Raw genomic sequence first — 26,223 nt, forward strand, 5'->3', positions numbered from 1 at the left:
TCAGAATCACAACAGACTTCTCAATCCAAAGCCTCAAGGCAAGAAGAGCTTGGAGTGATGTATTCCAAGCCCTAAAGGAAAACAGCCTCCAACCCAGATTGATGTACCCTGCAAAACTATCTTTCAAAACTGATGGTGAAATAAGATACTTTCATGACAAAGAACACCTTAGGAACTTCATGGATACCAAACCAGCACTCCAAAAAATTTTAGACAATATCCTAGGAAGAGAAAATGAGGATCACAACCCCAGGAAGCACAGCAGAATGAATCCATTGGATGCAACAAGAAATTAAATGTAAAGGGGGAGAATCCAACAAAAAGAAAAAGTCATGACGATGATAGGTCAATTCATATCAGTTATAACCATCAATGTTAATAGTCTCAATTCACCAATCAAAAGAAATAGACTGGCAGAATGGGTCAAAAACAAATATCCAACAATATGCTTCATACAAGAAACACACTTAATTCAAAAAGAAACTCATAGACCGAAAGTTAAAGGTGGAAAACAATACTCCATGTGACAGGAACCTAAAAAAAAAGGAGTACCTATCCTATTTGCAAATCAAGTGGATTTCAAATCAATGCTAATTAAGAGAGACAAGAAAGGACACTACATTCTTGTAAAGGGAACAGTCCAACAGGAAGAGATGACAATCACAAATATATATGCACCAGACACTAGTGCACCCAACTATATAAAACAAATACTAACAGACATGAAAAGTCATATATGCACTATTACAGTGGTAGTGGGGGACCACAATACCCCGCTCTAACAAATAGATAGATCAACTAGACAAAAAATAAGTAATAAAATATTAGAACTCAATCGAACTCTTGAACAAATGAACTCAACGGATGTTTCCAGAGTGTTCCACCCCACAAAATCAGAATACACATTCTTTTCAGCTGCATATGGGTCATTCTCCAAAATAGACCACATACTCGCTCATAGAACATGTTTAAGTAAGTGCAAAGGAATTGAAGTTATCCCCTATATATTATGAGAACATAGTGTGGTGAAATTGGAGATCAACAGCAAAAGAAATAGCTAAAATTTCATAAACACATGGAAATTGAACAATACACTTCTGAATAACCAATGGGTCACAGAGGAAATTAAAGAAGAAATTAGACAGTTCCTTCAATTAAATAACAATGAAAATACAACATATCGGAATCTATGGGACACAATGAAAGCAGTCTTATGAGGGAAATTCATAGCAGTGAATACTCATATTAGGAAAATGGAGCAAGCCCAAATAAACAACCTGATGCTGAACCTCAAGCTTCTAGAAAAAGAAGAGCAGGACAAACGCAAAGCTCATACAAGGGAGGAAATTATAAAGATCAAAGGAGAAATCAATGCAATGGAGACTAAGAGAATGATACAAAAAATCAATGAAGCCAAGAGTTGGTTCTTTGAAAGAATCAACAAAATTGACAAACCTTTAGCCAACCTTGTCAGAAAAAGGAAAGAAAAGGCCCAAATCCATGCAATTAGGAATGAAAAGGGTGAAATTACAACAGACCCAGCAGAAATCCAGAGGATCATCAATAACTACTTCCAGAACCTTTACGTCAATAAGATGGAAAACAGAAAAATGGACAGATTCCTAGATACATATGAATTACCAAAGTTGAATGAAGAAGACCTAAAAATTGTAAACAACCCAATATCAATTGATGAAATTGAAAACGTAATTGAAAACTTACCAACTAAGAAAAGCCCAGGTCCTGATGGCTTCACTGCTGAATTCTATAAGACATTTAGAGAGGAACTGCTGCCACTACTGTTCAAACTCTTCAATGAAATTGAAAGGGAAGCAATACTCCCAAATTCATTCCTGGAAGGAAGCATCACCTTGATCCCCAAACCAGAGAAAGACCCAACCAAAAAAGAGAACTATAGGCCAATCTCACTAATGAACATAGATGGAAAAATCCTTACTAAGATACTGGCAAATGGAATGCAGAAGATCATCAAGAAGATCATACACTATATCAATAGATGCAAGGACAAAAACAATATGATCATCTCAATAGATGCAGAAAAAGCATTTCACAAAATCCAACATACATTTATGTTAAAAAACCCTACAAAAATATTGGAATAAAAGGTGTCTACCTCAATCTGATAAAAGCTATCTATGAAAAACCAACAGCCAATATCATACCAAATGATCAAAAACTGAAATCCTTCACACTAAAATCAGGAACAAGACAAAGTTGTCCACTATCACCACTCTTGTGCAATATAGTTCTGGAAACATTAGCCATGGCAATTAGACAAGAGAAAGAAATAAAAGGAATAAAGATAGGTAATGAAGAAGTCAAATTGTCATTATTTGCAGATGACATGATACTCTATATAGAAGATGCCAAGAATACCACAAAAAGTCTTCTAGACTTAATAACCAAATTCAGTCAAGTAGCTGGTTACAAGGTCAACACACAAAAATCAATAGCTTTCCTCTACACCAATGACAGACTCACTGAGAGAGAAATAGGGCAAATAATTCCTTTCATGATAACATCCAAAAAACTGAAATACCTAGGAATCATCCTAACGAAAGAAATCAAAGACCTCTTCTCTGAAAACTATGGCACTCTGAAAAGAGAGATGGAAGATGATATCAGAAAATGGACAGACATCCCCTGCTCCTGGGTAGGAAGGATTAATATAGTGAAAATGGCCATACTTCCAAAACTGCTATATAGACTCAATGCAATCCCAATTGAAATCCCAGCAGCATGCTTCATGGTCCTTGAGAAAACAATCCAAAAATTCATTTGGAGCAAGAAGAGACCCAGAATAGCAAAAGCAATTCTAGGTAACAGAGACATGGCAGGGGGTATCACAATCCCCAACCTGCAACCCTACTACAAAGCTACTGTGATAAAAACAGCATGGTACTGGCAAAGAAACAGACCTGAGGACCAGTATAACAGATTAGAATATGCAGAAACAACTCCAGACACAGCCATCTCATCTTTGATAAAGGATTCAAACACCCTCACTGGAGGAAAGATAGCCTCTTTAATAAATGGTGCTGGAAAAATTGGGTTTCAACCTGTCAGAGATTAAAACTAGACCTATATCTCTCACCGTGCACTAAACTAAAATCAAAATGGATTAAAGATCTAAATATTAAAATAGAAATGTTGAATCGGCTGGAACAGAGGTTAGGTAGAACTCTTGAAGACACTGGTGTAGGAAAAGATTTTATGAACAAAACCTCAGTTGCCCGTGAACTAGCACAAACAATCAACAAGTGGGATCTCTTATTATTAAAAAGCTTCTGACCGAGGTCCTGAGTCGCGCGGAAGACACCGAATCACCCTGCTGCAGACAGACAGCCACCTGGATCAACACTACAAAGACGGAGAGGACACCAGACCAAGGTACTGAGTCCCACTGTTCCCGGACCAGAGGTAGGGACTTCTGAGCCGTTGTCCCACTGCTCCTGGATCAGACGAAGGGGCCTCCTGGTCAACCTCCCTCCCTCTGCTCCCAGCCCAGAGGAAAGGGCTTTTGGGCCACCTTCTGTCCCGCTGCTCCTGGCCCAGAGGAAGGGGCTTCTGGGCCACCATCCCTCCCACCACTCCCGGCCCAGAGGGAAGGGCTTCTGAGCCACCATCCCACTGATCCTGGTCCAGAGGAAGGGGTTTTCCGGCCACCATCCCTCCGGCTGCTCCCAGCCCACAGGAAAGGGCTTTTGGCTCACCATCCCTACCGCTGCTCCCGGCCCCTGTCCCACTTCACCCAGCTCAGAGGAGGTAATCCATGCAGGCACTAACAGCCCCCTGCCCCAGTTGAAATGCGAAAACACGTAAATAAGTCTCAAAACCAGACTTCCAGATCACCTACAGCAACCCCAAAGGGAAATGAGATGGAACACTCTGATACTCAACCACCTGGACCCACTGAACTGGCAACAAAAGGGGGTCTGGAAAAAATGAAATCAGAAATAATTTCTCAGATAACAGGAGAAATTGTGCCCCTAGTGCAAGACATGATTAATAAATCTAGAGAGGAGCTGAGGAACATGATGGAATCCCAACATAAGAAACAAATGGAATCCATAAAACAGATGCAAATAGATTTCCAGGACATGAAAAACTCCAGTTGAAAGTCTACACAGCAGAATGAGCCAATGTGAGGACAGAATTTCAGATATAGAAGATAAGATTGCAATTAGGGACCAGGAAAAGAAAAATTGCTTCAAAATTATAAGGGAACATGAGAAATCAATCCAGCAGCTGCTAGATGATGCATAAAGAGTAACATAAGACTGATTGGGCTCAATGAAGAAACAGGAGAGAGTGCAGATGACATAAAAAATCTCTTCACAGAAATAATGGCAGAAAACTTCCCAAGCAGGGGAACAGAGCTTCACATACAGATAAGTGAGGCATATAGGACTCCAACTAGCCTTGATCAAAAAAAATCTACACATAGGCATATAATTGTTAAGATTCCAGAAACACAACAGAAGAACAAAGTTCTCCAAGCAGTCAGAGAAAAGAAACAAATCACATACAAAGGAAAGCCCATCAGAATCACAGCAGACTTCTCAACACAAACCATCAAGGCAAGAAGAGCTTGGAGTGACATATTCCAAGCCCTAAAGGAAAACAGCCTCCAACCCAGATTGATGTACCCTCCAAAACTATCTTTCAAAATGGATGGAGAAATAAGATACTTTCATGACAAAGAGCACCTTAGGGACTTCATGAATACCAAAGCAGCACTCCAAAGAATTTGACACAATATCCTAGGAACAGACATTGAGGATCACAATCCCAGGAAGCAAAGCAGAATGAACCCATCTGGCATGACAAGAAATTAAACGTAAAGGGGAGAACCCAACAAAAAGAAAAAGTCATGGCAATGACAAGTCAATACATTTCAGTTATAACCATCAATGTTAATGGTCTCAATTCACCAATCAAAAGAAATAGACTGGCAGAATGGGTCAAGAAGCAAAATCCAACAATATGCTGCATACAAGAATCACAATCAATTCAAAAGGAAACTCATAGACTGAAAGTTAAAGGGTGGAAAACAATACTCCATGTGACAGGAACCCCAAAAAAAGCAGGAGTAGCTATGCTCTTGGCAGATCAAGTAGATTTCAAACCAACACTGATGAAGAGAGATGAAGAAGGACACTACATCCTTGTAAAGGGAAGAATCCAAGAGGAAGAGATGACAATCATAAATATCTATGCACCAAACACTAGTGCACCCAACTATATAAAACAAATACTAACAGACATGAAAAGTCATATATGCACTAATACAGTTGTAGTGGGGGACCTCAACACCCCACTGTCACAAATAGATAGATCAACTAGACTAAAAATAAGTAATGAAATACTAGAACTCAATCGAACTCTTGAACAAATGAACTTAACAGATGTTTCCAGAGTCTTCCACCCCACAAAATCAGAATACACATTCTTCTCAGCTGCACATGGGTCATTCTCCAAAACAGACCACGTACTCACACATACAACCTGTTTAAGTAAATGCAAAGGAATTGAAGTTATCCCCTGTATATTATCAGGCCATAGTGCAATGAAATTGGAGATCCATAGCAAAAGAAACTCAAAAAATTTCATAAACACTTGGAAATTGAACAACACACTTCTGAATAACCAATGGGTCACAGAGGAAATTAAAGAAGAAATCAGACAGTTCCTTCAATTAAATGACAATGACAATGCAACATATCGGAATCTATGGGACACAATGAAAGCAGTCTTACGAGGGAAATTCATAGCAGTGAATACGCATATTAGGAAAACAGAACAAGCCCAGTTAAACAACCTGATGCTGCACCTCAAGCTTCTAGAAAAAGAAGAGCAGGACAACCCCAAAGCTCATACAAGGGAGGAAATTATAAAGATCAGAGGAGAAATCAATGCAATGGAGACTAAGAGAATGATACAAAAAATCAATGAAGCCAAGAGTTGGTTCTTCGAAAGAATCAACAAAATTGACAAACCTTTAGCCAACCTTGTCAGAGAAAGGAAAGAAAAGGCCCAAATCCATGCAATTAGGAATGAAAAGGGTGAAATTACAACAGACCCAGCAGAAATCCAGAGGATTATCAATACCTACTTCTAGAACCTATACGCCAATAAGATGGACAACACAGGAGAAATGGACAGATTCCTAGATACATATGAATTACCAAAGTTGAATGAAGAAGACCTAAAAATTCTGAACAACCCAATATCAACCAATGAAATTGAAAATGTAATTAAAATCTTATCAACTAAGAAAAGCCCGGGCCCTGATGGCTTCACTGCTGAATTCTACAAGACATTTAGAGAGGAACTGCTGCCACTACTGTTCAAACTCTTCAATGAAATTGAAAGGGAAGCAGTACTCCCAAATTCATTCCTGGAAGCAAGCATCACCTTGATCCCCAAAGCAGAGAAAGACCCAACTGAAAAAGAGAACAATAGGCCAATCTCAGTAATGAACACAGATGCAAAAATCCTTAATAAGATACTGGCAAACAGAATGCAGAAGATCATCAAGAAGATCATACACCCTGATCAAGTGGGATTCATCCCAGGGATGCAGGGATGGTTTAGTATATGAAAATCAATCAATGTAATACACTATATCAATAGAGCCAAGGACAAAAACCACATGATTATCTCCATAGACGCAGAAAAAGCATTTGACAAAATCCAACATGCATTTATGATAAAAACCCTACAAAAAATTGGAATAGATGGTCTCTACCTCAAACTGATAGAAGCCATCTATGAAAAACCAACAGCCAGTATCATACTAAATGGTCAAAAACTGAAATCCTTCACACTAAAATCAGGAACAAGACAAGGATGTCCACTATCACCACTCTTGTGCAATATAGTTCTGGAAACATTAGCCATGGCAATTAGACAAGAGAAAGAAATAAAAGGAATAAAGATAGGTAATGAAGAAGTCAAATTGTCATTATTTGCAGATGACATGATACTCTATATAGAAGACGCCAAGAATACCACCAAAAGTCTTCTAGACTTAATAACCAAATTCAGTCAAGTAGCTGGTTACAAGGTCAACACACAAAAATCAATAGCTTTCCTCTACACCAATGACAGACTCACTGAGAGAGAAATAGGGCAAATAATTCCTTTCACAATAGCATCCAAAAAACTGAAATACCTAGGAATCATCCTAACGAAAGAAATCACAGACCTCTTCTCTGAAAACTATGGCACTCTGAAAAGAGAGATTGAAGATGATATCAAAAAATGGACAGACATCCCCTGCTCCTGGGTAGGAAGGATTAATATAGTGAAAATGGCCATACTTCCAACACTGCTGTATAGATTTAATGCAATTCCAATTGAGATCCCAGCAGCATACTTCATAGACCTCGAGAAAACAATCCAAAAATTCATTTGGAGCAAGAAGAGACCCAGAATAGCAAAAGCAATTCTAGGTAACAGAGACATGGCAGGAGGTATCATAATCCCCAACCTGCAACCCTACTACAAAGCTACTGTGATAAAAACAGCATGGTACTGGCAAAGAAACAGACTTGAGGACCAGTGGAACAGATTAGAAGATGCAGAAACAATGCCAGACACACTCAGCCATCTCATCTTTGACAAAGGAGCCAAACACCCTCACTGGAGGAAAGATAGCCTCTTTAATAAATGGTGCTGGAAAAATTGGGCTTCAACTTGCCAAAGATTAAAACTAGACCTATATCTCTCACCATGCACTAAACTAAAATCAAAATGGATTAAAGATCTAAATATTAAAATAGAAACTCTGAACCAATTGGAACAGAGGTTAGGTAGAACCCTTGAAGACATCGGTGTAGGAAAAGATTTTATGAACAAAACCTCAGTTGTCCGTGAACTAGCACAAACAATCAACAAATGGGATCTCTTCTTATTAAAAAGCTTCTGCACAGCAAGAGAAACCACCAGCAGTGTGAAGAGACAACCCACAATGTGGGAAAAAATCTTCACCTGCTGTTCCTCAGACAAAGGTCTACTATCTCGAATCTATAAAGAACTTAAAAAGATCAGACCTCCCAAATTTAAAGACCCAATCCAAAAATGGGCATCTGAAACGAACATACATTTCTCAGACAAAGAAGTAGAAATAGCAAATAAATACATGAAAAAATGTTCAACATCACTGGTCATTCGAGAGATGCAAATGAAAACAACGCTGAGATTCCACTTCAGTCCAGAAAGAATGGCTGCTATCATGAAATCCACCAATAACCAATGCTGGCAAGGCTGTGGGGAAAGAGGAACCCTGCTCCACTGCTGGTGGGAGTGTAGACTGGTGCAAGCACTATGGAAATCAGTATGGAGATACCTCAAAGAACTAGGACTGGAAGTCCCATTTGACCCTGCTATTCCACTGCTGGGGATCTTCCCCAAAGAATTAAAAGAATCATACTACAGTGATATATGTGCACCCATGCTCATAGCAGCACGATTTGTAATAGCTAAAACTTGGAAGCAGCCCAATTGCCCATCAACTGTAGACTGGATAAAGAAAATGTGCTTTTTTTTAGTAAAATGGAGTACTACTCAGCCATAAAAATGAGAAATTCGAGACATTTAGAGCTAAGTGGATGCACATTGAGGCAATACTCTTAAGTGAAATAAATAGGACACACATGTGTAAATACCAAATAGTTTCTCTGGTGTGATAAACTGAAAGTGTAAATAAGGACTAAAAGGTATAATAGATAATGTGAAATAGGAAGAGAAGGGGCAAAGAGGCAGGGGTAATGGGAGGGGTAGGAGAAAGGAAAGAAGGGAATGGAATTAATATGAGAAAATTAAAAAATGGACACAAAGTCTTTGTAAATAGGGAGGGCTGGAGGTGTTCAAGGGAGAACAGGGAAAGGGGGAAAAATAAGAACCAAGAGAGATTATGTAAAGGTGCAAATTTCCAATGATGAATGTCATTATATTGTATACCTAAAATGTACCAATAAAATGATATTTTTTAAAATGATTAAAATAACCAAGGAGAGGGTTGCACAGGAATGGAAAATTCACTCAGCAACCTCTTCTGTTTTGCAGTCATAACTGTAATTTAATGCCCAAACCTTTTCTAACAGTTATCTGTCATCTTCCAGGTCCCAGAACTACTTGTGAATTCAGGAGAAATGTGTCTGCATTTCACCTGCCTTGACTTTTTACTTCTTTTCCTAGCACGTGTTCAAACTGGAGCAAGAAGAATACATGAAGGAGCAGATCCCTTGGACTTTGATTGATTTCTATGATAACCAACCCTGTATTGATCTCATAGAAGCTAAGCTGGGTATCCTGGACCTGTTGGATGAAGAATGTAAGGTAAAACTGGTGATACTATCATCAAATTGATCCAATTCTAGACTTGAATTGTGGGACAGTGGGCAGCTGTGTAATGCAAGGAAACATGTGAAATCTCAAACCTACGATCTGATCTGTGATTATCCTTGGTGTTCTGGAAGAAGCTTTGTTATCCATTCTGCATGCACTAAGTGTGATGAACAGGTGTTGGTATACTGGTAATATATACATCTTTTGGCATATAGATAATAGCAGCTGTTAGAAATTGGCATGACATGGTGGCATGGATTTGGTGCCTCAGATGTCCTAGATACCAAGAGAACCAGCATCTAGACAGGTATCTCCAATGAGGACTCAAAGCCCAGGATCATCTTTGCCGTGTGAAACGGCTTCTGAGTTGCACGGCACAGTAGCAGGTGAGACTTACAGATTTCCCTCTGCCTGGCTTTAATGGACTCTCCCCAATGTGACAGGGAGAGCTCCTGGCAGCCCTGGAAGTGTAGGGTGAGAAGATCTGAACTTTATCAGTTGCCTAACTTCTTTGGCTTCTGGTTTCCTGCCTTATGGATTGAGAGGAGTTGGCTTTGATCTTCACGGTCTTTCCCAATTTTGTGCTTGATTGATAAGGTGAGTAAATGGTTCATTCCTCCAGTGCCAGAAACTAATAAAAAGCTCTAGAAACTACATGGATCTTGGTATTGAAAGGGATGAACTCCATTGCTTTGATATTCTTTTCTCCCACACCTTGCCTGTAAAGGGGGGGATGTGGCTTAATGGTTAGGAAGGTGGATGAGTTTTTCTTCTAGAAGGTCTCTCCTTTTTCATTGACTGTGAAATGAAAGGGAAGGATTAATAAAACAATAGGTGACAGAGTGAAAATATACTGAATCCTATAGCTGGCACATTTTTACCTTCTATCATCTTTCAGTATCTCTTTAAAGACATGAGCTTTATCTTCAAAGTCATGTCCAAGCAGGAATAATTTCAGTGTGTCAAGTATTTGTCATGTGTCATGTATTTGTTTTGCCTTTGCCTTGTCAGGTGTTTGTCTGGGTTTGCCCAACCTAGGAGATTAGAGTCAAGGTAAAATGATTGTCCCTGGATTGAGTGGCACCTAACTAAACTGCTGACATCACAGCATTAAGCCCTCCCATCTCCCTCCTGCTGTCGACTCCTCACTTTTCTGGTCCATAGCTAACAGCCTTTTCCCCAAGCTCAGCCAAGAGCATACCCCTTCTCCATCTCTTTTGGGATTTCCTATCAGTGACTATCTCCTATAGCTCCACATCCCCCACCCTACACCCAGTCCTATGTTCAGCCCAGGCCTCTAGGGTGCTGGCCAGTGTGTCACCCCAGTCCTTGCTTGAGGTGAACTCTGGGTTTTCACTCCTCTCCTTGCTGGTGAAGGTCATGTACAACTCTGAGGATACAGAGGATAGGCTGGCTGTCCTACATAAGTCTACCTGGTTCTATGATGAGGAGTTAAGTAGCCATAAAGCAGGATCCCCAGAGGACTTGGCCTCTGCTTTCCCATTTACTCACAGCCTCTCACAAAATACCACAGCGCTTCAGGAAGACCAGTTGTATGACCAGCAGCTGCCTAATGGGTTTGCAATGATTTATGTGCCTTTGGCCAGCAAAGTAGGGCTGCTGGTAGATTTGTTTTGTTTTGTCTTCTGAGGAGCTGAGAGGTGCCACCACCCAAGAGAATATCTCACAAGAATGTCAAACTACAGCAGTGGGAACACTGGTCCCAATGCACAAGGATAGAATTGGATGGGCCTCCGCCCCTGAGGGTAACCCAGAACAGTGCTGGGCTCAGAACAGGTAGTTCCAGGAATGATGTGAGAGCCCATAGCAGATAGCAGTTGTAGAGAAAACAAGCCAGACTCAGGCAGGGTGGCCCACAAAACAAGCCATGTTCAGCAGTTATGAAAGTGACCTCCCAAAAGCATTAGATTTTGCAGCCTGAGATAGTCCCAGTCCAAGAGATGCCCCAGACTCTCCTGTCTTCTCTCTTCCTTCTGAACACACACCACCTGCAGCATCACTATGGGCATCTGTCTTACTTAAGAGAAGCTACAGAAAAATGAAACTGTATTTCTGACTCCTGCCACTGTAATCTGTCAAATGCCAAAAACATGTTATGCACATGCTGAGTGTTTCATCTTGAGGGAAAGCCTTGGAGAGGAGAAATTGACCTCCCTCCTGACTTGCAAGGGAAGAAGGGCAAGGTTGTATTTGAACCAGTGAATAGGGGTAGGGCCTGGAGATGTCAGATTCCATAGCAGGCTGTGAGGGGCATGGGCTGCAGAATGACTTAAAGGTACACCAACTCAAAAACAACACTGAGCTACATGCAGCCACTGTGATTTCCCCTCCTGGAGCTCCTTGGTTTTGTTCAAAGTTCAGGTTTCCTGCTCTTGGAGCTGGTGTGGGCTGGGGATGTCAAGATGCCAAATAGTGTCATGAATGTGACCCATTTAAACTCACTGGTGGCCAAGACTGCAAATGTGGCTGGGGAGGTGAGATGAATGCTGAATTAAGGAATAAGACAGAAGCCCACTGTGTGGAAACTTTTCACACCAGACTTCATTGTTCTGTGAAGTTAGAGTGATTGAGTATAATTTGCAGCATCTAGCAGGATGATTTTAAATTGATAGATGTCATTACATGTGTCAAAAGTCATTTAACTGATCCCTTTGAAAGGGGTGCATTTTACTGTAGGAAAATTATACTGTAACAAATCTGACTTTAATAGATAGGGGTGTGGCCTTCTGGAGGCACCCACAGCCCTGAGCCTCAACAGGTTGAGAATTCCTATGTTGTCTGTTGCAGCTGGGCAATGAGGAATCCCTTGGCATGAAGCCTTTCGAACTGTGAAAGCTGCCTCGGATACATCTCTTTCCTCTTGTCTCTCAGATCCTCTGTGGCTGAGAAAAAATAATGAGATCTCACTTTGAAGAATTGAATTCTGTGACCCCCACATGACAGGACACAAAGCCAAGAGAGGGTTGGACTGGTGGTGGAAAGCAGCCAGTGGGAAAATCACTTGCTGGAGATGTGCTGCAGAGAGTAGGGCTAGTGATTGGGGTTTCAGTTAGAAGTGTGGACACACCTGGCTATGGACTGAAAGGGTCAGCACATGAGGGCTTCTCCCCGGGACCTGTCATGGGTCTCAGAACTGCAGGGGAGGCATGAGGACCACAACATCAAACTGCTCAGGTTCCTTTAGGTAGAAAGCCCCAGCATTTATAGTCAGACCCCAAGCAACTGACAAACAATACAGTGTACAGCTATCCCAGGAAGTAAGAAAGAGGGGTTTGTAGGAAATTTTAACTTCAGGCTGCTTTTGCCTAAACTCTCCAGTCTGCAGTGTGCTCTGAGGCTGCCATGGGGTGGGAGGAAACGGAGCACAGCACTATAGTCCTTGCCCTCCCCTAAGCCATAGTCAGGCTGGACATTTCCTGCCATCCAGTGCGCCATACATCAGTCCCCTCCCTCTTAGAGGAACAAATTAGGCTGGGCTTATAGAATATGAGAGGTCAGTGTATGCTTCTTTTTGGGTGGCATATTTGCATTTGAGCAGAAATCATCTGGAATTGATGGCTTGACCCCTGAAAGCAACCATAGTGGGTAAAAATACAGATTACTGCTATAGGCTGGAGAGACAGTGTTGGGGGTCCTCAAAGATGACCTTGTCAGGAACAGCAGACTCTACCTTGTATGGATTGTTTTGTTTTGTGGAATCCAGCTGAAGAGCTGAGTAGTTGGACATTCCTAATCCTTGTGGCTTCCCAGTGACATCAGGCTGAAGATAGTGGGGCCATTGCTGTTCTCTCTTCTCATTTGGGGCCATCCTGCTCCCAGGAGAGTTTATTCTTTTAGCTCAAGGGTTGTGGTATTTTCAGTGGCCCTGGAGGTTTTCTTCAACTGATTGGAGAGAGTCTGGACTGGGCATCCAGGAGCTCAGCCATGGGAGAGGCCACCTCGAGTCTGTTGGGTAGAGCAGTTCTAAGGGAGTTGTCAGGTCAAGGGGGAGTTTCAGTAATTGGAGGTGAGGCCATGGACATACTGAGTCTGACTTTCTTCTGAAGGCTTGTCTGTGAGAAGCAGGAGGCAGGCTGCTGGGTGGGATGCTGACTTGGAGGCAGATGAGTTTCTGGATGTCACAGTTGGAGTTTGCAGTTTCCTGCCTGACAACCTCCATTTCCCCGTGAAGGAGGAAGTGAGGCATGTGCCAGAAAGAGGCAGGTCAGAAGCTTACAGAGGCTGGAGGAAGGTGAGAGCTGCCCCATGAGTGAGAGAGCAAATAACTGAGTACACAATTTCACAGATGAGATTAAGGAGTCATTGAGATCCACTCTCGATTAGAGCTGGAAGCAGAGTCTTAATCTACAGAAGGGTGAAACTTGGTCTTATTTTTTGGCAGCAACACTTTTATACTACATTGGATCAGCAGGGCTTGGTGAAGGAAAAATGAGTTGCTGTGTGAGTTCCTCCAGCACCTGGGTGAAGGGAAAGAGAAGAAGTCTGCTTGGACCTGTCAGGAGTTGGTGTTCTGCTAAGAGTGCAGGGAAGGGGCATATGAGGGTGGAAGAGTAAAGGCCCAAAGCAGCACTGGGTGCTGCTGGTTGCAGAGAAAGTAGCTGCCTCCTTCCTGGACAGTTGTTCGGTTTGCATAGTCCTGAGCCCTGCTGGGCTCTGTTACAGCAAAGAGCAGGCAGAGAGTACTCCTCAGAGACTGAGGATCCAGAGGTGCTTTGGTGCATGGTGATGTGAAAGGTCGGCAGAGGTAAGAGGAATCAGGGAGCCATAGACATATGGGATGGAACAAGACAGTGAGTGTCTGGAGAGACATTTGCTGGTGGCAGTAGTCCAGGAGGACAGGGACAAGAAGCGGAGGTGAATAACTGCCTGTGAAGTCCTTAGTAGCCATCTCCAGTCACAGTTTTGTTGGGGACAGGCTTTGCTTCCAGGGGACATCCCAGACTAGTGATTGCAGCTTCTGTGATAGAATAATTTCTCCTCGAGGTCCCAAGGTTTGTATAATAGCAAAAAATACCCTAGATCCAGCCTGCTTTCCAGCTCTGTGGTCTTGGACAAGTTACTGAACCTCTGTCTCTTTTTCCTCTTCTCTCTGTATAAACATAGTGCCTAGATCATAGAGTGATATGAGGATTAAATGAATTGATATATCTCAAATGTGTAGAAAACTGCATGACTGACATGAACCACTGTGGACATTAGCTATTAGTATTATCTGAGAATCTTAATTGATATAAATACCTGCTGGTCCTTATTTATTGCTGGAGGTGGGATGGGGAGTAAAAAGAGAGATGAACCTTTGTTAAAAAGTATGTATGCAACGTGACCTTGACTGTTGGTCTCCTCTGCTAATTATTTCATGCCAGTCTGAATTACCGAATACGTAGGATAATACATGGGGTCTTCTCATGGAAGTCCAGTCTTAGCATCAGTGTGATTTTGTTACCAGCAGTCTTAAGAATTTACTTAGGTGGCCCTTATAGTTCTGTGCCCTAGTTGGGTCAGACCCTCAAGGTCTGTTTTACTCCTGTCCTCAGCCTAACTGGTCCAAACAGCCCCACCAGGGTGACCCATCCTTCCCCCACACCTGGTGGTTCTAAACACAGAATGCTTGTAGACAAATATAAAACAGTGCATATATAGAAAATGCTGAATTAAATATCTTATTGTCTGCTCAACACAATTAATAGCCTCTTTCAATAAAGCATTTTCTTTCTTTGAATTTCCTATAGCACATAGCAGTGAGTATTCAATTCTTGTTGTGTATTCAATACAATACACATTGAATCTTAGGAAAATCTGTTTGCTTACAAAGGATTTAAGAAGTTTGTTCTCAAGTATGTAAGCACTTTCTTTATCCCACAAATTTTATTCATTTACTAAGCAAAACCCTTTTTAAATGGCTACTAAAGGGTCACCTTCATCTTTGCTTGATCCAGATGTACAATGTAAATTAATGATAGGTTTATTAGTGACCCGTAACTAAGGACTGAACCCATTCTGGTGAGTGGGTGTCAGGGATGACACAGGAGGGAGCACCTTCTATTGGACAAGTTGCTGTCATCCTTAACAGTTTGAACTGTGGTTACCATGACCCTGTTATGTTTTCAGTGAAGCAAGGTGCTTGTTCACTTTTGAAGCCATCCATGAAAACACTGAAAGGGGCTGCCTCTGGGAATTCTTAGTGCGGAGTGAAACCTCTAAGTCTGAATTTACATCTGAGGGGAGGCAGAGATATTAGTCCTAGGCAGACCAACCACTAGGCACTTGGTACCCAATGTGTGACCAGAGCCCCATTCTAGGTCCTTGAGGGGCAAGAAACAAAGTGTGTAGTAAAAATACAATGAAACCAGTGCTGAATAGTGTGTGTGTGTGTGTGTGTGTGTGTGTGTGTGTGTGTGTGTGTATAAGTAAACCTCAATAGTGAGAAATTTCAGAAGAGGGAGACAAAGTCAAGAGTGGTCAGGAACAGCCTCTGAAAAAAGGATGCTAGGGCTGAGCCTGGATAGTGCTATGGGTGAGCCTGGGGAGGAGAGAGGGTTTTTGTGCAGCAGGCTCCACCAGAGCAAGCAGGGTGGAAGTGTGCTATTCCGGGGGCGGGGGGGGGGGGGTGTTCATGATGCTGCAGAGAAGACTCTGCTCCCTTGCCCTCAGCTTCTATTTTTATCCTGTATTTGAACTTCCTGCTTTTGCCAGCCAGCAGATCCTTGGCAAGTCAGCACACTTCTGTGGGTAACAGCCCTCACATGGTGGGTTGATGGCCTACTGTGCAGGACCCTGAACATCATGATTGAGTCATTCTTTCCACGGTCTAGTTAAGGTCCTGATTTGAGCTGAATCCACCTTACAGAGCCAACGTACTGACTCCGACCCTCTGCTGTGATAGTGCTTCCTTTTTCCTCTTCACAAAGCACTCTGCCTTATTTTGTTTTGTTTTTTTTTTAATTAAATTCTTTTATTGGTACATTGTAGGTATACAACACAGTTACATTTCTCATTGGGAATTGTACCTTTACACAATGCATCTTGGTTCTTATTTTTTCCCCATTCCTAGCCCTCCCTTCACGCCCTCCACCCTTCCCTATTTAAAAAGACTTTATTTCCATTTTTTCCATTTCTCATCATTTTTTCCTTTCCCTTCTTTCCTTTCCCCTGTGCCTCCCACTACCCTTACCCCTTTGGACCTTTTCTTCCTATTTTACATTATTGATTATTCATTCTAATCATTGGTACATTTTAGGTATACAATATAATGACATTCATCATTGGAAATTTGCACCTTTACATAGTCTCTCTTGGTTCTTATTTTTCACCCTTGCCCAGCCCTCCCTTCAACCCCTCCAGTCCTCCCTATTTACAAAGATTTTGTTCCTATTTTTCCATTTACTCATATTAGCCCCATTCCCTTCTATCCTTTCCCCTAGCCCTCCCACTTCCTTCCCCTTTGCTCCTTTTCTTCCTATTTCACATGACCTATTATACATTTAGTCTTTATTTACACTTTCAGTTTCTCACACCAGAGAAACTATTCGGTATTTACACATGTGTGTCCTATTTATTTCACTTAAGAGTATCGCCTCAGTGTGCATCCACTTAGCTATAAATGTCTCTAATTTCTCATTTTTGATGGCTGAGTAATACTCCATTTTATAAAAAAACCACATTTTCTTTATCCAGTCTCCAGTTGATGGGCATTTGGGTTGCTTCCAAGTTTTAGCTATTACAAACTGTGCTGCTATGAACATGGGTGCACATATATCACTGTGGTATGATTCTTTTAATTCTTTGGGGAAGATCCCCAGCAGTGGAATAGAGGGGTCAAATGGGACTTCCAGTCCTAGTTCTTTGAGGTATCTCCATACTGATTTCCACAGTGGTTGGACCAGTCTACACTCCCACCAGCAGTGGAGCAGGGTTCCTCTTTCCCCACAGCCCCGCCAGCATTGGTTATTAGTGGATTTCATGATAGCAGCCATTCTTTCTGGACTGAAGTGGAATCTCAGCATTGTTTTCATTTCCATCTCATGAATAACCAGTGATGTTGAACATTTTTTCATGTATTTATTTGCTATCTCTACTTCTTTGTCTGAGAAATGTATGTTCATTTCAGATGCTCATTTTCAGATTGGGTCTTTAAATTTGGGAGGTCTGATCTTTTTAAGTTCTTTATAGATTCGAGATAGTAGACCTTTGTCTGAGGAACAGCAGGTGAAGATTTTTTCCCACATTGTGGGTTGTCTCTTCACACTGCTGGTGGTTTCTCTTGCTGTGCAGAAGCTTTTTAATAAGAAGAGATCCCACTTGTTGATTGTTTGTGCTAGTTCACGGGCAACTGAGGTTTTGTTCATAAAATCTTTTCCTACACCGATGTCTTCAAGGGTTCTACCTAACCTCTGTTCCAACTGGTTCAAAGTTTCTATTTTAATATTTAGATCTTTAATCCATTTTGATTTTAGTTTAGTGCATGGTGAGAGATATAGGTCTAGTTTTAATCTTTGGCAAGTTGAAGCCCAATTTTTCCAGCACCATTTATTAAAGAGGCTATCTTTCCTCCAGTGAGGGTGTTTGGCTCCTTTGTCAAAGATGAGATGGCTGAGTGTGTCTGGCATTGTTTCTGCATCTTCTAATCTGTTCCACTGGTCCTCAAGTCTGTTTCTTTGCCAGTACCATGCTGTTTTTATCACAGTAGCTTTGTAGTAGAGTTTCAGGTTGGGGATTGTGATACCCCCTGCCATGTCTCTGTTACCTAGAATTGCTTTTGCTATTCTGGGTCTCTTCTTGCTCCAAATGAATTTTTGGATTGTTTTCTCGAGGTCTATGAAGTATGCTGCTGGGATCTCAATTGGAATTGCATTAAATCTATACAGCAGTGTTGGAAGTATGGCCATTTTCACTATATTAATCCTTCCTACTCAGGAGCAGGAGATGCCTGTCCATTTTTTGATATCATCTTCAATCTCTCTTTTCAGAGTGCCATAGTTTTCAGAGAAGAGGTCTGTGATTTCTTTCGTTAGGATGATTCCTAGGTATTTCAGTTTTTTGGATGCTATTGTGAAAGGAATTATTTGCCCTATTTCTCTCTCAGTGAGTCTGTCATTGGTGTAGAGGAAAGCTATTGATTTTTGTGTGTTGACCTTGTAACCAGCTACTTGACTGAATTTGGTTATTAAGTCTAGAAGACTTTTGGTGGAGTTCTTGGGGTCTTCTATATAGAGTATCATGTCATCTGCAAATAATGACAATTTGACTTCTTCATTACCTATCTTTATTCCTTTTATTTCTTTCTCTTGTCTAATTGCCATGGCTAATGTTTCCAGAACTATATTGCACAAGAGTGGTGATAGTGGACATCCTTGTCTTGTTCCTGATTTTAGTGTGAAGGATTTCAGTTTTTGACCATTTAGTATGATATTGGCTGTTGGTTTTTCATAGATGGCTTCTATCAGTTTGAGCTAGAGACCATCTATTCCAATTTTTTGTAGGGTTTGTATCATAAATGCATGTTGGATTTTGTCAAATGCTTTTTCTGCGTCTATGGAGATAATCATGTGGTTTTTGTCCTTGGCTCTATTGATATAGTGTATTACATTGATTGATTTTCATATACTAAACCATCCCTGCATCCCTGGGATGAATCCCACTTGATCAGGGTGTATGATCTTCTTGATGATCTTCTGCATTCTGTTTGCCAGTATCTTATTAAGGATTTTTGCATCTGTGTTCATTACTGAGATTGGCCTATTGTTCTCTTTTTCAGTTGGGTCTTTCTCTGCTTTGGGGATCAAGGTGATGCATGCTTCCAGGAATGAATTTGGGAGTACTGCTTCCCTTTCAATTTCATTGAAGAGTTTGAACAGTAGTGGCAGCAGTTCCTCTCTAAATGTCTTGTAGAATTCAGCAGTGAAGCCATCAGGGCCCGGGCTTTTCTTAGTTGATAAGATTTTAATTACATTTTCAATTTCATTGGTTGATATTGGGTTGTTCAGAATTTTTAGGTCTTCTTCATTCAACTTTGGTAATTCATATGTATCTAGGAATCTGTCCATTTCTCCTGTGTTGTCCATCTTATTGGCGTATAGGTTCTAGAAGTAGGTATTGATAATCCTCTGGATTTCTGCTGGGTCTGTTGTAATTTCACCCTTTTCATTCCTAATTGCATGGATTTGGGCCTTTTCTTTCCTTTCTCTGACAAGGTTGGCTAAAGGTTTGTCAATTTTGTTGATTCTTTCGAAGAACCAACTCTTGGCTTCATTGATTTTTTGTATCATTCTCTTAGTCTCCATTGCATTGATTTCTCCTCTGATCTTTATAATTTCCTCCCTTGTATGAGCTTTGGGGTTGTCCTGCTCTTCTTTTTCTAGAAGCTTGAGGTGCAGCATCAGGTTGTTTAACTGGGCTTGTTCTGTTTTCCTAATATGCGTATTCACTGCTATGAATTTCCCTCGTAAGACTGCTTTCATTGTGTCCCATAGATTCCGATATGTTGCATTGTCATTGTCATTTAATTGAAGGAACTGTCTGATTTCTTCTTTAATTTCCTCTGTGACCCATTGGTTATTCAGAAGTGTGTTGTTCAATTTCCAAGTGTTTATGAAATTTTTTGAGTTTCTTTTGCTATGGATCTCCAATTTCATTGCACTATGGCCTGATAATATACAGGGGATAACTTCAATTCCTTTGCACTTACTTAAACAGGTTGTATGTGTGAGTACGTGGTCTGTTTTGGAGAATGACCCATGTGCAGCTGAGAAGAATGTGTATTCTGATTTTGTGGGGTGGAAGACTCTGGAAACATCTGTTAAGTTCATTTGTTCAAGAGTTCGATTGAGTTCTAGTATTTCATTACTTATTTTTAGTCTAGTTGATCTATCTATTTGTGACAGTGGGGTGTTGAGGTCCCCCACTACAACTGTATTAGTGCATATATGACTTTTCATGTCTGTTAGTATTTGTTTTATATAGTTGGGTGCACTAGTGTTTGGTGCATAGATATTTATGATTGTCATCTCTTCCTCTTGGATTCTTCCCTTTACAAGGATGTAGTGTCCTTCTTCATCTCTCTTCATCAGTGTTGGTTTGAAATCTACTTGATCTGCCAAGAGCATAGCTACTCCTGCTTTTTTTGGGGTTCCTGTCACATGGAGTATTGTTTTCCACCCTTTAACTTTCAGTCTATGAGTTTCCTTTTGAATTGATTGTGATTCTTGTATGCAGCATATTGTTGGATTTTGCTTCTTGACCCATTCTGCCAGTCTATTTCTTTTGATTGGTGAATTGAGACCATTAACATTGATGGTTATAACTGAAATGTATTGACTTGTCATTGCCATGACTTTTTCTTTTTGTTGGGTTCTCCCCTTTACGTTTAATTTCTTGTCATGCCAGATGGGTTCATTCTGCTTTGCTTCCTGGGATTGTGATCCTCAATGTCTGTTCCTAGGATATTGTGTCAAATTCTTTGGAGTGCTGCTTTGGTATTCATGAAGTCCCTAAGGTGCTCTTTGTCATGAAAGTATCTTATTTCTCCATCCATTTTGAAAGATAGTTTTGGAGGGTACATCAATCTGGGTTGGAGGCTGTTTTCCTTTAGGGCTTGGAATATGTCACTCCAAGCTCTTCTTGCCTTGATGGTTTGTGTTGAGAAGTCTGCTGTGATTCTGATGGGCTTTCCTTTGTATGTGATTTGTTTCTTTTCTCTGACTGCTTGGAGAACTTTGTTCTTCTGCTGTGTTTCTGGAATCTTAACAATTATATGCCTATGTGTAGATTTTTTTTGATCAAGGCTAGTTGGAGTCCTATATGCCTCACTTATCTGTATGTGAAGCTCTGTTCCCCTGCTTGGGAAGTTTTCTGCCATTATTTCTGTGAAGAGATTTTTTATGTCATCTGCACTCTCTCCTGTTTCTTCATTGAGCCCAGTCTGTCTTATGCTATTTTTTTTTTCATCATCTAGCAGCTGCTGGATTGATTTCTCATGTTCCCTTATAATTTTGAAGCAATTTTTCTTTTCCTGGTCCCTAATTGCAATCTTATCTTCTATATCTGAAATTCTGTCCTCACATTGGCTCATTCTGCTGTGTAGACTTTCAACTGGAGTTTTTCATGTCCTGGAAATCTATTTGCATCTGTTTTATGGATTCCATTTGTTTCTTATGTTGGGATTCCATCATGTTCCTCAGCTCCTCTCTAGATTTATTAATCATGTCTTGCACTAGGGGCACAATTTCTCCTGTTGTCTGAGAAATTATTTCTGATTTCATTTTTTCCAGATCCCCTTTTGTTGCCAGTTCAGTGGGTCCAGGTGGTTGAGAATCAGAGTGTTCCATCTCATTTCCCTTTGGGGTTGCTGTAGGTGATCTGGAAGTCTGGTTTTGAGACTTATTTAAGTGTTTTCTCATTTCAGCTGGGGCGGGGGGCTGTAAGTGCCTGCACAGATTACCTCCTCTGAGCTGGGTGAGGTGGGACAGGGCCCGGGAGCAGCGGTAGGGATGGTGAGCCAAAAGCCCTTTCCTGTGGGCTGGGAGCAGCCGGAGGGATGGTGGCCGGGAAACCCCTTCCTCTGGACCAGGATCAGTGGGATGGTGGCTCAGAAGCCCCTCCCTCTGGGCCGGGAGTGGTGGGAGGGATGGTGGCCCAGAAGCCCCTTCCTCTGGGCCAGAAGCAGCGGGACAGAAGGTGGCCCAAAAGCCCTTTCTTCTGGGCTGGGAGCAGCGGAAGGGATGGTGCCCGGGAAGCCCCTTCCTCTGGACCAGGAGCAGTGGGACTCAGTACCTTGGTCTGGTGGTCTGGTGTCCTCTGCGTCTTTGTAGTGTGGAATCAGGTGGCTGCCTGTCTGCAGCGGGGTGATTCGGCATCTTCCGCGCGACTCAGGACCTCGGTAGGGCGTGCACAGACCTGCCTGTCTGCAGTGGGCTGATTCGGCGTGTTCTGTGCCTCTCAGGACCTCAGCAGGGCATGGGCAGACCTGCCTTTCTCCAGCGGGGTAATTAGGTGTCTTCCGCGCGACTGGGGACCTCGGTAGGGTGTGGGCAGACCTGCCTGTCTGCAGTGAGGTGATCTGGGGTCTTCCACGAGACTCAGGACCTCGGTAGGGCGTGCACAGACCTGCCTGTCTGCAGCGGGCTGATTCGGCGTGTTCCGCGCGACTCACTCTGCCTTATTTTGTGATTCTGCAGGTCCCCAAAGGAACTGACCAGAACTGGGTTCAGAAGCTATATGACCGCCACTCAAGCAGCCAGCACTTCCAGAAACCCCGCATGTCCAGCACATCCTTCATTGTCATCCATTTTGCAGATAAGGTGGCTGTCCTCTTTGCCACCTTGGCCCTGCCTTAGCCCTCCCTTAAGTAAACTAAGGTTTCTGGGCCAGGAGGAAGATATCCCTTACTTTCCCAAAGATGGGTGTTGATAAAGAACTTTCCTAAATGGATTTCTTTTTAATTCTCAGACTATGGTGTGCACATAAATTAACTAGGGGCTTGTTAAAATGCGTGATCTGACCAGTGGGTCTGGGGTGTGACTGAGAAACTCATCCATTGAGCCCCAATGAAGCCTTCTATTTCGGGAACTCCCTTGTAAGACAGTATTTTCTTTTGCAAAGTGAATTCTCAGTTCCCTTTGTGTCAATCCTAATGACTTACTGAGTTTGCATTTTAAGTGGGGACATCTGTGGGTTTCCCATCTACTCACAGCTCTTTTTAGAAAATTCCACATGGATGAGATGAAACTACAGTGGTGCCTCAGTTTACAAACTTCATTTGTTTTACAGTTTTGGGGAAGATGGCCAAGGTCAGGTTTATCACCCAATGTGTGAACAGAAGCAAAACTTTGCTGAACACTTCTGTTTGTAAACCAAATTGTTTGCAAACAGAAGCCTACATGAACCAAGGTATTACTATATTCAAGGACTCAAACTGCTGGAGGCTAAAGCACTGTTTCTCTTTCCATTACTGTGGCCCCAGGTGGAGTACCTTTCAGATGGTTTTCTTGAGAAAAACAGAGACACGGTGTATGAAGAGCAGATCAACATCCTGAAGGCCAGCAAGGTAAAGAGCATCAGGGATGGGGAATGGAGCAAGTATGTCCACAGCTGGAGTTAGGTTGAGGAAGCTGGCGTCAGCCTCACTGTGGACTTTAGCGATGCAGACATACGTTAATGCAGGCAAAGATGAAGATGAAGGGCTTTGTTGGTTATTTCAGTCTGAATATATTTGAGTATAGCCTGATGAGAGGAAGAAATTAGGAGGGGTAGGGAGAGACAACTGGGAAAGATCCCTGCAGATGGAAGGACAGCGGGGAGGGGATTACATTCAGGAAGAGGGATAGCAGTGAGTGTAAAGATGAAAATGTTGCTGATATGGGTTAAGTTACCTGTCTTCCATCTTGTTCCTTCCTATCCTAGTATTCATGTAGTTTCTGTTAGGAGTCAGTCTTCAGAGCCTCTCTGTAACCAAAATCTAATGGAATTGAAGGTGAGAGTTAAAGGTCACCTAAATGTATTTTGGAATCTTTCCATTATGTCCAGTTTTAGCTGTTTCCCTCATGAGCATAGCAAAAAGAGCAGACACTGTGTTGGTCCATTCTACAGGAAAGGAAACAAGGCACCGATTTCCACATACATTTGTTAAATCACCTGCTTGTGAGACGCCTTGTTGACACACTTGTTCTCATTCAAAGATTAACAAGGCAGTGTGCCTTGTACTTGCTAGTCTTGTGGAATGAAAAAGATGATGTACACTGATACCTGGAAGAGAGAGGAAGCATGAAGACAGCTGAGGAGCCCTGCACGGCAGCATTCTACGCAGTGCAGATGCTGCTGCCAGCTCCAGCCCTTCAGAGGAAACCCAGGAAAGAAGTTGGCAGGGTTTAGGAAGCTTTCTCTCAGACCGCATGGTACCAAATTCACTGCAGGGGCCTGATAACACTGTAGAAATGACAGATGAATTTCTCCTTGTGATAAGCTTTAGATGAATGCAATAGGGTAAGATGATAAAATGGAGAAAATATACCCAATAAAAAGGACCGAAGGACTTAAAGCCAAGTAAACCCTGCTATGTCACATGGCCCTGGAGGCTGAGGATTTAGAGAGGATTTAAGTTGGTAGCAGCATGTGGACTGCCCAGGGCAGACCCCTCCTCTTTGTCATCTCTGGATATCTGGGACATCAGAACTAGTCCCTGGGTGAAGGTGACTCCATCCATCTGGTATTTTGGAGTTCAACACAAGATTAACTTCATAGCTCCCCAAGTTTCTAAATCTCTAGTCCATGATGCACAGGAGTTTTACCTTTTTCCCAAGAGTGCTGGTGGGGAGGGGATAAGAGGACCCTGAGGCCATGGGGAAAGAAGAGAATTGTAATGTGTGGGTACTGGAGCACTGCTTCCATCCTGGGTGTCCTGGAATGCTGAGAGGCCAGTGACCTCCTGTATGTCTGACAATGGTCCCAGGCCTAGGAACCTCTGTCTTTGGGTATCAATATCTTCTTTCAAGGAGAAGCACAAAAGAGAGTTGGTACTTCTCATTAAATACAGGGTTGGTGCTGCCACTATGTTGATTGTTTTAATTTGAGTGACTTTCAGGGATGCCAGACCTGAAAATGAGCATTGCCAATTAACTCTCTGAAAAATCCTCTTCTTTTAGTAGCTGAGCTTCTTTTCCCCCTTATTTAACAACTTTACTGAATATTTGTGTGGTACACAGTATGGTGACAACCAACACGTATAGTTAATCTCATGGATCTTGCTATAGTGAAAAAGATATACAGTTATTACATATATACAAAATGCAGAAAGATATACTTTGTCATGAAGTACAAGTTACGATAATACCACAAAGGTCAGAAGGAAGGTGCTATGGAAAACAATGAGATATGTTGGGAGATCCCAAGACCACCATCAGGTTGAGTAGTCCACTAGGCGGACTCACAGAACTCTTCATGTGTACTCAAGGCTATCATTTACTACAGCAAATGAACATAAAGTTAAAAAAGTCAAGGACAGGTGCATGGGGCACATCTGGAGGAATCACAAGCTTCCGAGTGTTTTCTCCCAGTAGATTCACACAAAATGTGCTGAATTCCCCCAAAGAAACAAGTATAAAAATACTTGTGAAATGTCTACCAGGGAATGTTGCCTAAGCCTGGGTACCCAGGGTTTTTATTCAGGATCAGTTATGTAGGCACCCTCTGCCTCAAATGAACCAACATTCCAGACACCCAGGAGGAAAGCAGGTATTCAACATTAACTATACTGTTTGCACAGTCATTTTAGGCATAGTGAGCTGGATTTACTGGGAAATGTTGAAAATTCCTGAAATCAAAGTTTCAGGCACCAGCTGGGGGTTGACCTTGTGAGGAGGCCTTTCTAAGACAGTAGTCTTCTTTTTGTACAAGAGTATCATTTTAGATTTGGGGATACTGGGTTTTTATTGGAAATGAAATATAGACTCATAAAAATTCAAATAGTGCAGAAATATATAAAAGCCATCTCTTCTCCTTGACCCATGTTCTGATGAATTCCTATTTTGCTTAAACAAGCACATGAGTACATCTTTTTAAGATTTAAATAGTCATAGTATATATACCTACTCCTTTGTAATTTTTCAGTAACCATTGTATCCTGGCCATCTTTCCACATGAGTACCCATCTACTTTTCCTATTTTAAATAACGGCTGGCAGTTTGCTATTTCAAATAAAGTGTCAGTGAGTGCCCTTCATGTATGTCTTTGCTTGCTTGTACAGTTGTCTATTCGGTAAAACTTTAGAAGTGAAATTGGTGATTCAAAGGATGTATGCATCAAAATTTATAGATGTTGCTAAATTGGAGGACAAAT

General features: G+C 41.8%; 1 protein-coding gene across 5 annotated transcripts in view; it reads left to right on the plus strand.

The window, feature by feature from the left end:
• Nucleotides 1-26,223, plus strand: part of Myo5b (myosin VB) — a 385,932-nt gene that overhangs the window by 247,707 nt on the left and 112,002 nt on the right. For all 5 annotated transcript variants that reach the window (XM_013075970.3, XM_087192987.1, XM_087192980.1 and 2 more), the window contains 3 exons: nt 9,226-9,366; nt 22,569-22,691; nt 23,354-23,437. In XM_013075970.3, the coding sequence (XP_012931424.1) occupies nt 9,226-9,366; nt 22,569-22,691; nt 23,354-23,437 (348 nt within the window). The remainder of the gene's footprint in view (nt 1-9,225; nt 9,367-22,568; nt 22,692-23,353; nt 23,438-26,223) is intronic.

Source organism: Heterocephalus glaber, unplaced genomic scaffold, assembly GCF_053883595.1.
Source record: "Heterocephalus glaber isolate CG9 unplaced genomic scaffold, H.glaber_assembly_v1.0 deba00000331, whole genome shotgun sequence".
NCBI classification, from domain to species: Eukaryota; Metazoa; Chordata; class Mammalia; order Rodentia; family Bathyergidae; genus Heterocephalus; species Heterocephalus glaber.